At 31.7% G+C, this 16,850-nt stretch overlaps 1 protein-coding gene across 1 annotated transcript; it reads left to right on the top strand.

Moving 5' to 3' along the window:
- Nucleotides 1-600: 600 nt before the first annotated feature.
- On the top strand, nt 601-4,538 carry LOC105036305 (large ribosomal subunit protein eL32z). The gene is made up of 4 exons (XM_010912068.4): nt 601-808; nt 1,069-1,160; nt 3,312-3,493; nt 4,148-4,538. The coding sequence occupies exons 2-4, from the start codon at nt 1,071-1,073 to the stop codon at nt 4,275-4,277; spliced, it is 402 nt and encodes a 133-aa protein (XP_010910370.1). The 5' UTR covers nt 601-808; nt 1,069-1,070; the 3' UTR covers nt 4,278-4,538.
- Nucleotides 4,539-16,850: the final 12,312 nt, after the last annotated feature.

The following is a 16,850-nucleotide window of genomic DNA, read 5'->3' as shown; positions in this document are numbered from 1 at the left end:
GTGGGCGGAGTCCGGCTCCCGTAGGAGCCCGGGAGGAGCCTGCAGGTGAAGTCGTGGGCGAGGTCCGGCTTCCGTAGGAGTCCGGACGGAGCCTGCTGGTGAAGTCGTGGGCGAGGTCCGGCTCCCTTAGGAGTCCGGACGTCGCGAAGAACCCGGTCGATGCTGGCGGGGTCCTGCCCGTCGGCAAAACTTGGGAGTACGGCAGAGGCTCGGCCACCCGGGAGGTTTGAAGAGATGTTGTCGAAGGTCGAAAGTCAGTTGGATCCTCGGAGGATCACTCCCGCCACGAACTTCGGCTGACGAATATTTTATATCCAACAATATATATATATATATATATATGTATATGTGTATATGTGTGTATATATATATATATATATATATATATATATATATATATATATATATATATATATATATATGTATGTATGTATATGTGTATATGTGTGTGTGTGTATATATATATATATATATATGATATGATGTGGAATACAAATACATATTTTGTGTCCGATTGGACCATATTGGGCTGTGATCGGACCACATTCTGATTTTGTGGCCCAAACCAAAACCCAGATTGAGGGAGTCTTCGTCCAGGCCGATCGAACTGGTTGGATTCGGGTTGAGAGTTGGGGAAACTCTTTGTGCACCGCGGGCGGGTTGCAGGACCCTGCGCCTCCCCCACCCACCCAAAAACCCTAACTTCTCCATCGCTTAATAAGTGGGGTTCGGGGTCGCCGCACTCGTTGGAACTCTCTCCCCTCTTCTCTCTTTTTTCTAGGGCTAGGGTTTCCGCCGCGATCCGAAGGTATTCTCTTGTTTTTCTACGTGTCTTTTGCTTGGTATGTCGAATCCTAGTATCGTCTCAAGCGGAATTTGTGACTGCTTGACCGCTTGGAATTGATCTTACACGGCCTCAAGTATTGTTTGCAATTATTTGATTTCATGGATCCTGTTTTCTTCTGTGTTTTGGAGATTTTTATTGTTATAGATGTTAGGGCTTTCTTCCCCTCGGCGTTGTTCAAGAGTCCAGATTTCTTATGATATTTGCTGTTTTTCGTGGTGAAGAAATGGCGGTTCCGTTGCTGGCGAAGAGGATCGTTAAGAAGCGTGTCAAGAAGTTTAAGAGGGCCCAGAGCGACCGCAAGATTTGCGTCAAGGTAAATCTCTCTTTTTTTTTCCGTCTTTTCTCTATTTTTGTGATATTCTTTTGAAGTGATACGGAAATGATGAGATTTGGTTTTCATTCGATTGGTAGTTCTATGGATTCCTGTGTCTAATTGTTCAGGTTTTTTTTTTTTTCCTTTTTGGAGCGTTATTTTTTTTGTTTTCAAAGAAGTACGTAACTTAGTTCTACATTTTCTGATGCTCCTGTCAAGATCCGCGTTTCTAGGAAGTGTTGCATGCTAGTATAGCCCTTTCGTTTCTCTTCTTTAGATAATTTAGTTATCTTATGTGAGATGTTATATCTATGAGAGTTACAAGGATACATGGTCGCAGTTTATAATCGGCGAGCCATTATGAAGTTCCAGTAAATCTGTCATTGATTAAAAGAGCTTGTAACCTTGTGTTTGAATGGTGAATACTAGGCTTAATCAGTAATGACCCTCCTAAAATCTGTCCTCTTCCATGATGCTACGTTGAATAAACTTGAGACTGTGAATGAAGGAAAAGCTTCAAACTGAGTGTCATGTGGATTTGTATGAGGATTTGCAAAGACTTCTAGCACATGAAGATGATTTACAATCTTCGAAAGCTGGTTGCTCTTGAGAAAGTAACAGGCATGAGAACTTTGGTGAAGGGACTATTTAGTTAGATGTGATAAGCTATGCTTCTAATTATCTCTTTAAAAGACCTTGTGGATGAATCTTACAGTTGGTCAGTTGAACTCCTTTGTAGACGTGTAGTTGCAGGTATGAAGATTGGGTTTCCTGAGGTAAATGACCGCTGAGCAAGCATAACATCATCGACATGGATATCATCATTGAGAAATGCATTAGTTTCATCCTCATAGTTAAGAAAGGAATGTATAATTCCTCTGGGTCAGGATGACATATATTTAATTTTTTTATCATCAAACTTTTGGGTTGATGGGTTTCCAGTCACATTCTAGACTTAGATTCTAGATAGTTGAATCAACCCAAAAGTTCCTAATTATTTTAATTAAGGTTGGTCATGAGCACTTTAGTTAACTTGCCTCTTTGCGAGCTCACTAATCATGAAAAGTGGTACAATGCCTGTGTTGTCTTTGAGAAGCACATTTTGATTGCTTTGGTGGAGATGGCATACTGCCAGAGTAGGATCTGTGGGGTACGTCAATGCTTTTTGGATTTTGTTTTCTAATTTTAATGTGTATTCTTGATCAGGAAGTCCTGATCCCTATCAAGTGATTTTTCTATATTGCATTGACACCAACACTAGCTTTCTGGTATAAATTTATAACTAAAACTATATGCTACTGATAGAGACTCTTGTTTGAGATAAGAATTATGTTTTTGTTAAATGATTTTTGTTTGTTTTATTATCTTAATTCATTTGGTTTTGTTTTAGCACTCTAAACATGATCATAACATTTGTTTGGTAGATATATGACTCAGATTGTCCTTGATCAGGAGCCTAGTTCTTCTCTTTTAAACTGTAATATGGTCTACTGCTGGTATACTTTATGCAATTTCCTTTCACTTATTATTTGATGCATTTTTTGGCACATGAAAGTTATGTCATGGAAGATATGTTGGGACTGCATATTCTCTGTTTTTACGTTGGAAATTTTGCTGAGAGGCCTGTTGATTTGTGATGGGAAGAGTCTCTTCTTTGAAGTTTGGAGGTGTTTTCTGACAATTTAGCTGACTTTAGTGCTTAGGAAATTATGATCAAGTTGCTTCATTACCTCTAGCCTGCTGAGATCTTTTTAATGAGAGGATTTTTTTTTTAAAAAAAAATTTACTAGGTCTTTCAAATTTTTTGAGAATTTATATTTTTGAAAAGAGTTCCATGTGGGACAACATTGTGGTTTATCCAGTTTGAGATGATATCAGGTTGCACCATTTAGTTGCAATCTTTGAACTGAATCACTGGTAAGAATTCAAGAGGGCTGTAATTTGAAGCACTTGTTGAAGAATATACAGGTTTGTCATGATGTAGTGGCTTATGACTTTATGGGTTCTATATTTTTGTTAAGACCCAGAGGGTTTAACTAGCTGCCACGAGCCTTGGCATCATGTGTTGTCTTTTATCTCTGAAGCCTATGAAACAATGCTTCTTTGTTTCAGTTTTTCTTCATTAACATGGTTGAGTTTCTTATTTGATAGCCAAACTGGCGTAGGCCCAAGGGCATTGATTCTCGTGTGAGAAGGAAGTTCAAGGGATGTACATTGATGCCCAATATTGGTTATGGATCTGACAAGAAGACCCGGCATTACCTGCCCAACCATTTCAAGAAGTTTGTGGTTCACAATGTGTCTGAGCTGGAGTTGCTTATGATGCACAACAGGTATGTATTGTTTTGTCTTTTCTTCTTCTTCTACCAGCATTCTACGATATGTAGATGCATGTTATAGATGGTAGAGATCAGATGGGCTGGATATTTAGCATCTGTCCTGGGCAGATGTGCATGATGCGTGTATGCAAACAGTGTGCTTAATTATAATGTACGTTTTGATTGGTAGGAGTATGTCAAAGGGCAATTTTACGGGATGTATGCTTCTTGGGTTATTGCAGTTTTCTTTCTTCACTTATATTATCAGATACTCCTCTGGTCTTGCACGAAAAAAGACACCCTTCTGCCAGCTTAAAAGGTGATAAATAAAGTGTGTACATATTATCAGTAGTATATTTATCAGAAGCTAAAGAGCAACCTTGCTCTTGGAAAAAAGGTAAATGACTCCTGAAATGGAGTTAGAGATTTTGGAGGGTTCCTTGACTTTTGTCATTAGGAGCATGGATTTTTTTAAAAAACGGGGCTAATTTTTGTAGCTTATTAGTTACAACCTGCACTTCTAAGTTCTGCTTCTGTTTAATAGTTTATTTCCCTGCCTTTTTTTTTTTTTGTAAGAAATTTGCTAATAAAATTGGGGATCCTAGATTTATGTCTTTTGTGTTTTAAAAATTTTATCTCACCTTGCTTAACTTCAATGACTCTCTCTAGGACTTACTGTGCTGAAATTGCACACGATGTCTCAACAAGGAAGCGCAAGGACATCGTAGAGCGAGCTGCACAGCTGGACATTGTTGTCACCAACAAGCTTGCTAGGCTTCGCAGCCAGGAGGATGAGTGACCTCCTAGTTTGGGAAACTTCGACATTTTATAATTATCCATAATTTTGGTTTTGGAAGCTTAAGATTCTCATCGTGTAGGAGCTATCCTGTAGGCAGAGATATTGGTTTGAGGTTGTCTATCTATCATCTAAGTGGTGGCCGAACATCATTTCCCACCAGTACTGATTGTTGCTCTTACTTTATGCTTATGCACTCTTCTGTAATGTTTTTATTGTTGATGATTTAACTTTGAATGCTATTGACGGTGCCGGTCATGAGTAGATCATTCTGTTTTTTTCTTTTTTTCTTTGGTACAAAGTAGATTATTCTGTTTGCTGGAGCTAAGCGCATGACATTTCTATTATTATGTTTTTTAATCTAATTAGTTTCGCATATGATTTTGTCATTCGGGTAGGGCTGGCAGCCAGCCTGAGGCTCGTCTGCCCGGCCGATTTTGGATTTGGCAATGGACTAAGCCTGAGTTGATTCGGATCAGGTTTGGGCTTAACTTTGAAGCCTGTAGACCTTTTTAGCGCTAGACTCGTGTATATACCTAGCGTGGCCCCTGAACCCGAACAAAGTATCTCGGTATTCGGCCTGCCGGTGGTCAGGTCCTGGCTGGTGGGTTCGATCCAGGTTCGGTTGAGGTAAAATATGCCGCATCTGGTCTATTTTGCTAAATGAAATATTTTTGCTGCTATTGTGCTACATAAAATGTTGGACGATGCTACTTTTGCAAAAGAACCCTTTTGGAAACTCTATCCTAAATAGAAACTGGAACCTAATCTATCGCAATTATAAAAGAAATGGAGAAAAGTTGCTTTTGTGCCAAAACAAGTCTTTCTTAGCCCTTCTTCCTGTCCTCCATCTCCAGTGCCGCTCAAGGTACGTATTGGTGCCGTTCAAGGTACGACCACAATACACAGGCTGCAGAACTAGTGTAAAGTGCAACTATCTTGTGACACCTCATCCAGAAATTTTTACTGAGTGCTTTACTTAAATAATTAAAAAAAATATATTTATAAAAATAATATAATTTTTAATTTATTTATCAAATTAATATAAATTTTATAATACGTCATTTAAAATGATGTTTTAGAGTATCTATGTTATCATTTTTTTTTTATTTTTTTTCACATGAATGATGCAAAAAAAAAAATTTAAACTCACCATTTCAAATGATGAGTTTAATTATTAATTTTTTTTTAAAAAAAATAAAAAAATTATAATTTTAATTTTTTTAAAAAATAAAAATTATAATTTTGATTCAAATAAAAATCATCATTTCAAATTAGTATTTTCATTTTAAATTATCTTTTTAAAAAAAATATCTAAAAAAAATGATGTAAAAAAAATAAAAAATATCACAAAAAAAGAATTAAAAAAATAAAAATTATAATTTTAAATTTTAAGAAAATAAAAATTTTAATTTTAATTCAAATAAAAATCATCATAAAAGAAGAAAAAAATAAGAAAAAAATAAGAATTTTAATTTTAAATTTAAAAAAAATAAAAATTTTAATTTTAATTCAAATAAAAAATATCATTTCAAATTAATTTTTTTAAAAAATATCTCAAAAAATATCTTAAAAAATTAAAAAATAAAAAATACCATAAAAAAGAAAAAATGAGAAAAAATAAGAAAAAAATAAAAATTATAATATTGAATTTAAAAACATAAAAATTATAATTTTGAATTTAAAAAAAATAAAAATTATAATTTTAATTCAAATAAAAAATATAATTTTAAATTACTTTCCATATTTCAAATTAATTTTTTTTAAAAAAATATCCCAAAAAAATTATCTTAAAAAATTATAAAAATAAAAAATATAATAAAAAAAGAAAAAATGATAAAAAAATAGAAAAAAAATAAAAAATTATAATTTTAAATTAAAAAATTAAAAATTTTAATTTTAATTCAAATAACAAACATCATTTCAAATTACTTTTTCATTTAAAATTAAATTTTTTAAAAAAATATTCCAAACAAAAGAAAAAAATACCTAAAAAATGAAGTGCTTTTGGACAGAAAAAAATGGTAAAAATGGGAAAAAAATTGAAATTATAATTTTAAATTATAAGAAAAATAAAAATTTGAATTTGAATTCAAAAAAATTAAAAAAATAAAAAATATCATAAAAAAGTGAAAAAATGGGAAAAAATGGGAAAAAAATAAAATTTATAATTTTAAATTTAAAAAAAATAAAAATTTTAACTTTAATTCAAATAAAAATTATCATTTCAAATTACTATCTCTATTTTAAATTAAATTTTTTATCAAAAAATTGAATAAAAATAACTCAAAAAAATAAAAAATAATATGTAATATATAATATAATATATCATAATAATAATATAATATAAAATATAATAATATTAATATTAGTTATTACAATATAATGTACTATATTATATTTTAATATAGTATATTAAAATATAATATAATTACTATACTATATATTATATTTTAATATAATTTTTTAGGTATTTTTTCCTTTGTTTGGAATATTTTTTAAAAAATTAATTTTAAATGGGGAAGTAATTTAAAATGATATTTTTTATTTGAATTAAAATTAAAATTTTTAATTTTTTAAATTTAAAATTATAATTTTTTTATGGTATTTTTTAATTTTTTAAGATTTTTTAAGATATTTTTTAAAAAAAATTAATTTGAAATGAGGAAAGTAATTTAAAATAATATTTTTTATTTAAATTAAAATTAGAATTTTTTTTTAAATTTAAAATTATAATTTTTATTTTTTTCATTTTTATGATATTTTTTATTTTTTTATTTTTAATGTATTTTTTGGGATATTTTTTTAAAAAAATTAATTTGAAAAGGGGATTGTAATTTGAAATGATGATTTTTATTTGAATTAAAATTAAAATTTTTATTTTCTTAAAATTTAGAATTACAATTTTTATTTTTTTCAATTCTTTTATCTTTTTTCTATTTTTATGATATTTTTTATTTAGAGCTTGAGGCGCTGTAGAAATCTTATATTGACATCCAAGCACCAATCCGGCTGAATGCCATGGAATTGGATCTATCTGATTAGACTTGAATGGACCCAAATCGAACCGATCCATAAGGTTAAGTTAGAAAATCCAAATTTAGTCTTGCAATTTACAGCTGATACGGCTTTGAGTCTGCACTAGTATGTATTTGGTAATGAATCTCTTAATTATTGCACATGCAGTTATACGCGCACCAACTCCAATATGTAATATGCATAGAAAACTTTATTTAGTGATTATTAAAAAAGATAGTTGAGTATAATAACATAAGGGAGGAAAAACTTCCCTAAATTGACTCGACTCATTGGTAGTCGCATGGTAGAATTTAAGGCGAACATTGATCTTTATAATGACCAAACTACTGTAGAACTTGTAGACAATTGAAGTCAACTTTGAAAATGAATTTTCATTAGCCTCAAACAGATATTCCTAGCCCAAATTATATGGATGTAAAGGAGCTGACTCACGAGAATCCAAAATCGACAAACTCCTAATTCCAACAAGAATTGTCATTTTCATCAATCCTTCAACCTTGGAAAAAACTTGCTCTTAGGTTCTGTATATTAGCTACAAATTCCAGACACGAGACGAGACATAAACATACAGTCATCAACAATGGAGTAAAATTTCTAATCTACTTCTACTTCTTGCTCCTTTTTACTGCCAGAAGGTTTGATAAAAATGTTTTCATGCATCTTGCTTGCTCAAAGGGATAGAACTAGAATAACAAACCGTAGACAAATGGAAAAGTTATCTTGTTTACAATAATATAGCCCTCCCTTAAATTCAATTGACAAATAACACAACATCTCCCCGCCACCCAATAATAAATAAATAAATAAATGAATAAACAACAATCGCACACCCCCGACCCTTTGTTTTTTTCACTGAAAATATCTTCCAGGAGATCATGGTGGCTCTGTCTCCTTAATGATTAGGTACTTTTATCCTTCATCCTTCGAATAAAGGAAGGAACTCTAACCAATTAAACTATACTTCCCATCATGTAAGTCAAAATTATATTACTCTCACTATCCTAATTATAAAAGGATCGATACAGATTATAAAATTTATATTCTAAACATAAACTTTCATTTACTCCTTTTCTCTTTATATTCTAAACATAAGCTTTTTAGAAGATCTTGTGAAGGGTATGGGTATAAATATTTCTTCGACTTGAAATCACTACGGTGACTTGTAAGCAACTCACTATACTTTGGTGTCGGACCATCTGAATTTCTAATTCAATGACAAAAGATTTCTAGCTGCAGTCAAGTACTTATCAAGTCGGTGCATGAGTCAAGATGGAATTGATCTCTCTGAATAAGTAAGAGTTAATGCATCAGTGTATTTCAATTTAGTAAAATCTTGGTTAAGATAATCCATATGATGGATTTGAAATATTGAGTATAATGTGCTTGACTATTTTAGAGTTGACAATTAAACCCTAGATCACCTTGAGCATTACGATCAAAGAGATGAATTATATGGTAACGATATGACAGTAGGTTCTAGAATGTTGTTTTGCAATCTTTCGACCTATTTGGATGTTGGATCTCATTCTTAGATTGTTACATTGATTAGTATAGAAAATTATTTCTATGCTATTGGCTTAGATTTGAACCTATGGGATTACACACATTAGAAGTTTCGATCTGATCGGATGGCTGAACTCCCATTGGATTGGAACTCTAGTGAAGAGTCCCACTAGATTGGGACTCTGGAGGAGAGTCCTACTGAACTGGGACTCTACTATTAATGAAAGATTTATTAGTAATTAGATTGCTAATTGACTCAATTTGATTGAGCAAAGAAATTCAGATCAAGTCTAATTGAATTAGATTCAGTTTGACTTAGATTAGGTTTGATTTGATCAAGCCTAATTGTAAAAAAAATTTGTTCTTGATTTGATCAAGACTTGAGTTGAGCTAATTCTTAATTGGTTAGGAATTTATTAAGGAGATTGGGTTCCTAATTAGATTAGGTTCTTTCCTCTCATTGGGTTCAAATCAAATCTGATTTGGTTGGGAATCAATTTGGAAATAAAGAGTCCCAGCCAACTGAGACTCTTTCTCCCTTGCGCATGCCCTGGACCCACACCATTCTTTACACACAAAAATAGATTTTGAGTGAGATTTTTGAGTGTGAGAAGAGAGGGCGTAGAGAGGGGTGGGCGTCAATCATGATTAGTCATGGTCCTTATCTCCATCCTGATTTGGATTTGATCCGAATCAAAGATAAGGAGACAAGAAGGAAAGAGATCGATTTTGTTTGGAAAGTTTGATGGTGCCAAAATTAATTTCTCTATATGCATTAAAATTTTTGGTAGGCGTGAGAAAGATTTGGTTTCTTTCTTACGCCATCATAAAAATTGACAAAAATTGGGATGCCTCATATGGATGTGGCATGGAGATTAATCGGTGCCTCCTCCAAATCCTAAACCCTAATGCCTTGTTATAAATAGGGGGTCCAATAGTTGGATGCCCCATATGATATCCAGTTGAAATTTGTTTCTTCTCCATAGCTCTCTCCTCTCTTCCCTTCCTCTATTAATTTTTCTTTCTCTCTAAAGCATCTAAGAGATCAAAAAAGAAGAAGAAGATCAGCCTTCAAAGATCCTTACGAGCTAGCACTCTCGAGGAGCCTGATCAGCATTCGTTCTTCATGTGGACAATCTGTAGAAGCCAGACACCTTTGTGTGATTTTGAGCAATATGAAGGAACTCCAACCATGCGATACACTTGCAGAGATCAGTAACCCATGCTTCGGTAATGAGTTCTTCACTTGTTAGATCATGTTTGGTTAGATCTAAGGGTTAGATCTAGTCTACAGCATCGATATGATTGATGCAAATTTTTATTTTTTAGATCTTAATCTCATATTTAATTATATCATAGGTCTTGATATAGTAGTTTAGATTAGATCTTGTATATGTAATATAGGTTAAATTGTTTAATCTATCAAGATCCGTTGTAAAATTTTAAAATTACATGCATAGAACTGTCAATATTTTCTTCAATTGATATCAGAGCCTTGTTCGATATGATATGATTTCTTATATATTTAGATCTGATTTTATATTATTTAGATTAGATTTAAATATATTTTATTTTCAGATCTAATATTTGATCAGTCCTGTGCATGTTAGATTAGATGATTTGAGTAGTAAAGTACTTAGATTGGATAATCATCAGGCCGTCCAGTTATAGGAGCAAGTAGGGTTATATGACTATCTCCTCCCATTTAATGGGGTGCTCTTATGGAGTGTAGGGATGCCACTGTGAGGTCCCATGAAGAAGAACGTTAAAGAAAAAAATTATTTTTTTTGTAAAACCTTAGATCTTGAAACTCTAAGATTTATTGTATGTGATACAAGTTATATAAAAAGTAATAACATCTAATTTAATGATTAAAATTATTTTAATAAGATTTATGATCATAAAAAATTTAAATATGATCTATAAAAATTTTATGATTTAATATAAAATATTTACATGAGAAATAGTTTCAAAAACTTAATCTAAACCTATATTGATGCTGAACTTAATTAAGAATTAAGTATAAAATTGATTAGATTTAGAATTATGATTTAAGATCTAATAACATTGCATAAAATATGAGAGCATGGGTTAGCTCAAATTAGGTCCTTTTAATTATGTTTGACCTAAGGTTAGAATCAAAGAGTTAATGGACCATGTAGAAAAATTGATTAAATCTAACCAAATATTGAATTATATTAAATCAGAGTTTTCTTTAGAACCAATACAATAGTTGTAGATGGTAAAGTCCATATCTTTGATTAAATCAAATAGACCTTGATTGATACTCAGTGGTTGAATCTGAGTTATTAGGCTAGTCAAATCAAAACTAATTAATCAATTGGTGTCTAAGGTAAGTTTGACATTTCGATCGATGATTTTTGTTAGAAAATATATTCTAAAGTCAATTATTTGATGATTGTGCTAATTATAAATAAATATTAATTGATAAATAATAAAAATTATTTGATCTTTTTTATCACATGGTGACATCCTCTAACGAACTCCTATATTGTGATAAAGTTTTTAGGACTACTTTGATTGATAAAGGAGGATTTATCATGTAATCTTTAAATTGGTTCACGACCAAATAATATGCTATTACTAAGACAATAGCGATATCAAATGTAGGTCGTTGTGTGCAGTATGCATTGGTTGTCCTTGTAACCAAATGGTGTGGAGACACTGGTATGATATGCAAGTGAGATATAGGAGTACATCTCATTGAACGTGATCAATTATGGAGCACTATACTGTCAAGAGTAGCTCACAAAGGATATGGGTATAAGTGTCCCTCCAATTTGAGACCATCACGGTGACCTGCAAGCAACTCACTGTACTTTGATGCTGGACTAACTAAGTTTTAAATTTAGTAACGAAAGATTTTTGGGTGTAGTCAAGTACTTGTTAAGTCGGTGCATGAGTCAAGATGGGATTGACCCCTCCGAATTAGTAGGACTTAATGTATCAATATATTTCAACTTAGTAAAATCTGGGTTCGGATAATCCATGTGATAGATTTGAAAGATTGAAATATAATATGGATGACTTATCTAGGATTAACAGTTAAATTCTAGATCATCCTTGAGCATTAAGATCAAAGAGATGAATTATACGGTAACCATACGCCAATAGATTCTTGAATGTTGCTTCGTTATCATTCAACCTATCCAGACATTGGGTCACCATTGCTAAATGGTTACATCGATTTGTTCAAAAATTTATTCCTATGCTACTGGCTTAGGTTCGAACCTATGAGATCACATTAAAAAAAAATTCTGACTGATCATGTGGCTGATCAACAAGAATCGTTCAAGGACTTAATCATCAATTCGATTAATGGTTAACCTTATATAAAAATTATAATAAATTTATTCATCAAGTATTATTAAATTAATAAAAAATTAATTAGTAATTAGATTACTAATTAGCTTAATTTGATGGAGCAAAGAGATTAAATAAAATCTAATTGAATTAGATTCAATTAGGTTAGATCCGATTAGGTTATGAGATGACCTAATCACTAAGGGAGAATTATCTCTGATTTGATCAAAAATTTGATTCAATCAATTTTTAATTTGATAAAAATTTGATTAAAAATTTATAAACTTAATTAGATTAAATTTTATCTATTTTATTTGGGCTAAACTAGATGTGATTCGATTTGGATTCAAATAAAGAAATTAAGAGTCCATATTGGAATGGACTCTTCTCCCTTGCGCACCAAAACTTGGACGCCACTTTTCTCCATGCAAAAAATTATTTTGCATGATATTTTTTTTATGCCAAAGAGTCCTTCTCCCTCTATTTCTCACATCCAAATTTGGGTAGGATCTGGTTTTAAATGGTATATTCAAATTAGATTTGAATTAGATACCATGTAGATAATGTTTGACATTATCTCTTAGACCTTACCGCCACTTCTCCTTTATTCCCTTATTTTGTGTGATAAAATAAGGATTCTTCAACATGGGAAATTAGTTGGGGAATTGATTTACCATGAAAAATTATGAAAGGAGGCGTCCCATATTTTTTTGGGGCATGAAATTTGTGGAAGGGTGACAATATATGGTAGAGTCCAAGATCCTTAGGACTCTTCATCCCAACCTTATTACATGCCAATAAAAAAGGCTTTTATTATTTCTTTTATATGTGTAAGATAGAAGAGAAGGAGTTCTCTATGTTGAGGAGGTTTTGGGGCATGGGTTCATAGAGAAAAAGAAGAGAAGAATCTTTCTTCTTTGGGTGTGCATAAAACCTAGTTTCTAGGGTTTTGATCCTAAGGGTTTGGGAAGAGAGAAAAAGAAAAGAGAAGATAGTCTCCTCTCCATCTTTCTTCCACCTCTTCATCTCCTCCAGAAGTTTATCTTCAACCTTTGAAGAAGTTTCAAAGATTTAAAGAAAAGATCCAGATCAGCTAAGAAGAAGATCTTCGCATGAGTAAGCACTCCCGAGAAGGCCAATCAGATCAGAGCTTCGAGTGGATTTTTTGTAGAGGCCGGATGCATGTACGGCTGTGAGCAACTAGCAAGGATCTTCTTCACCATATTTCTCAGTAGCGACGATCATCGACCCATGCTCAGGTGTCGAGTTCTGAACTCAGGTAGATGTAGATTTGATCTACTGCTTACATCCATATATGCAGATTTTATTATATGATTTTTTGAGATTTTATATGCAACATATCATGTCATAGATCTTAGAGTAGATTGATTTGATGATTAGATCATATGTATGTTAGATTAATATGATTAATTTAGTTATTTTTTACTATATTTTATTTTAAAAATTTTTAAAATACATGCATAAAATCGTCTACTGTTTCCAACTATGACATTAGAGCCTAGGTTCATTATGATATATTATATGTGCATATTAAATCTAAATTTTAATTTTATTTAATTTTGATATATGATATTTTGATCTAAATTTAATTAATGATAGATCACATAAACTGACATAAGGTTGTCCTACTATAGGGTTTATCCCTTACAGTGAAAAGATTGTCCTAGTTTGTGCTGATCTTTGATAAAATCTAATTTTATATGTTGCATATGATGTTTATGATCTAATTTAGATATGATCTAAGATTATGATTAGATCTGATGTAATTTAGATTAGATCTAAATTCAAGCATATATGATATGTGATTAGATTAGATTGTCCGATTAGTAAGTACTTAGATTGGATTGATCACCAGACCGTCCGATCATAGGAGCAAGAAGGGTTTAAAGGTCCTCTCTTTTCATTCGATGGGGTGCTTTTATGACATCTAAGGATGTCATGTGATTAAATTTCATGAAGAAGAATGCGAGAGAAAGAACTTATTTTTCTGTAAAATCTTAGATCTTGAAATCCTAGGTTTGTTGTATATGATATAAAGTTGTATGAAAAATAAAACATCAATCTATATGATTAAAATTATTTTAATTATAAAAAAATAAAATTTTGAATCATAAAAAATTTTAGATATGATCTAAAAGGTGTTTATGACTAATTTTATTTTAGAATTATGCAAGATTTTTTAGATATGAAACTCCTTGAATTATGCTCGCATAATTACTGAGCCGACCTAATTTTGAACTGAGTTGACCCAGTCCCCTTATTTAGCTGGTTCAATGTTGATTGAGTCAACCCAATTTTAGAATAAAAAATTTTTGCATAACATTTGTTGTAAATTATTTATAAAATAAAAAATTAAAATTATTTCAAACTTAAACTTAAATCTATGTTGATGTTGAACTTAATTAAGAATTAAGTATAGAATCGATTAGATGTAGAATTATGATTTAAGATCTAATGATATTGCATAAAATATAAAGGCATGGGTTAGCTCAAATTAGGTTCTTTTAATTGGATTAAACCTAAAATTAGAATCAAAAAATTAATTGATCATATAGAGAAATTGATTAAGTCTAACCAAATATTAAATTTGATTAATCAGAATTTTTCTAATATAATAGTTATAGATAGTCAAGTCCATATCTTTGATTGATCAAATGGACCTTGATTGTGGCTCAGTGGTTGAACCCGAATCATTAGGTTGATCAAATCAAAACTAATTAACCAATTAGTATCTAAGATAAGTTTGACATTTCGATCAGTGATTTTTAATTAGGAGCAGCTTACCTGGCTATTTCCATGGTATCTAAGGTAAGCTTAGCAGACCCTCCCACTGATCTCACTTATCTGATCAATTTGGTGAATTAGATTTTGATTAGATCGCTAAGTGATTCAAGTTAACCCATGCCATTAAAATTGATCAGTGTAACTGATCTAGATGCTATTTCAATCAGCATGATCCTAATCTGATTCAATGACTGGGTGAACTCAGTGGAAGGATTGTGGTCTGCTGATTGATCTCTTCTCATCTTTTCTCTAAACTAATTCTTAAATCTTTTAAATTATTAGGTCTCTAAAATGAGCCGATTATGGTGATAACTAGATCATAGCTTCCCACTAAGATAAATGGTAATGGATCCATTATTTTTGATTGACATTGTAAGTGCCATCCATTTGGTATTCTCTCTGAATGATAGAATTATCATTCATCATATGATGACTCTATTGTACTATCTGATGAATGATTGGATTGATCAAGCCATCCTCGAGCCTGATCATTCTTTAGCTAGAATCACTGAGTAGGTTCATGTTAATGGTTTGACCTAATCGGGACTTTCAGTGGAGGCCCATCGCCTACTAAAATAAAATCTAAAGCTAAATTAACTACTAAAAATTATTTAAAAAAATAATTAGTTGAGAACCTACCCATAGGTGCATATCGATTGACCGAGCTATCCTCAGGCCTATACGCAGTCTATATGGATTCTAGTACCCGCTAAGAAATTAAGATAATTCCTCAAATTGAAGGTAGAGACTACCAATTTGACTAAAATAGTAGAAGAACTTTTAGACTAAGGTCTAAGTCCTTAGGCTTAATCAATTCATAAACATAGAGGTCTTGTGCTTTCCTTTCAGTTATGGCTATATATCCGTTGCTTCGTTCACTATTTGACAGTGACTTATTTATAGGACCCAATTTTGATAGATAGTATCAGAAGTTGCAAAAAATTTTAGAGTACGAATGGATCCTATATATGATTATGGATTCAACACCTGATATTTCCACATCCAACACACATGATGTGATCTAAGGCACTTATGAGAAGTAGCCAAATGATCGTATCACAGTGTGGTATTTTTGAGAGTAGCGAAGAATATGAATTTAATTATAAATTCAATGATGCTCAGTGGGAGAAAATCTTTCAAATGTTGAAGGAGTTTTTTTTGCACCTCAGAAGATGTGTCTTCAATGAGGCAACAATCTTTTAAGAAAAAGAAAAGAAGGTGCAAAGAGTCATGCTTGGGTTGAGGAGTGCAAACTGACAAAGAAGTATAAGATTAGCCTGGTCTGGCAGAATTCCTTGACCCGAACAGACTAAGGAAGAGAAATCAGCAAAGGATTATTGGACAAGGTACATGATAATATCTTGTGATTTCTCTATTTATGATACTACTACCTAGGTATTGGATTTCGAAATTTCTTACAAATTGTTTCAACGACTTCAGGTTAGTAGAAAGATTGAAAACCGTAAGAGATTTTTGAACATTGGAGATGGAAGTTATGTTCCAATCCTGATTTTAGAAATTCTGAAGCAAGTCTTCAATTCTAATAATGTCTTTTTTGGTGATTGTCACCATTTTCCATTTTAATGAATGTAATTTTCATAGGCTTTCTAACCAAGGATGGATTTACATTGTCAATATAGAGTAATTTTTGTGATATCATTATAGATTATGTCAAAATCATGGTGAACAATTAAGAAATGATATTTATATAGCCTGTTAGTATAATGTATACAACCAAACAAATTTTTAGAGTAGATAATGTCATGAAAGCCTACCTTTGGTAATTTGGCTCGATCATATAAGCAAGAATAAAATCAACAGGTGATAATTCTCGAAATCAATGATTGTGAATCATTATCAATCTGTCAATCCTATCTTCTTAGTAAGATGATCAAGTCACCTTTT

Source organism: Elaeis guineensis, chromosome 2 (assembly GCF_000442705.2).
Source record: "Elaeis guineensis isolate ETL-2024a chromosome 2, EG11, whole genome shotgun sequence".
In the NCBI taxonomy this organism is placed as follows: Eukaryota; Viridiplantae; Streptophyta; class Magnoliopsida; order Arecales; family Arecaceae; genus Elaeis; species Elaeis guineensis.
The sequence above is the reverse complement of the archived record's forward strand: the minus strand, read 5'-3'. Positions and strand labels throughout refer to the sequence as shown.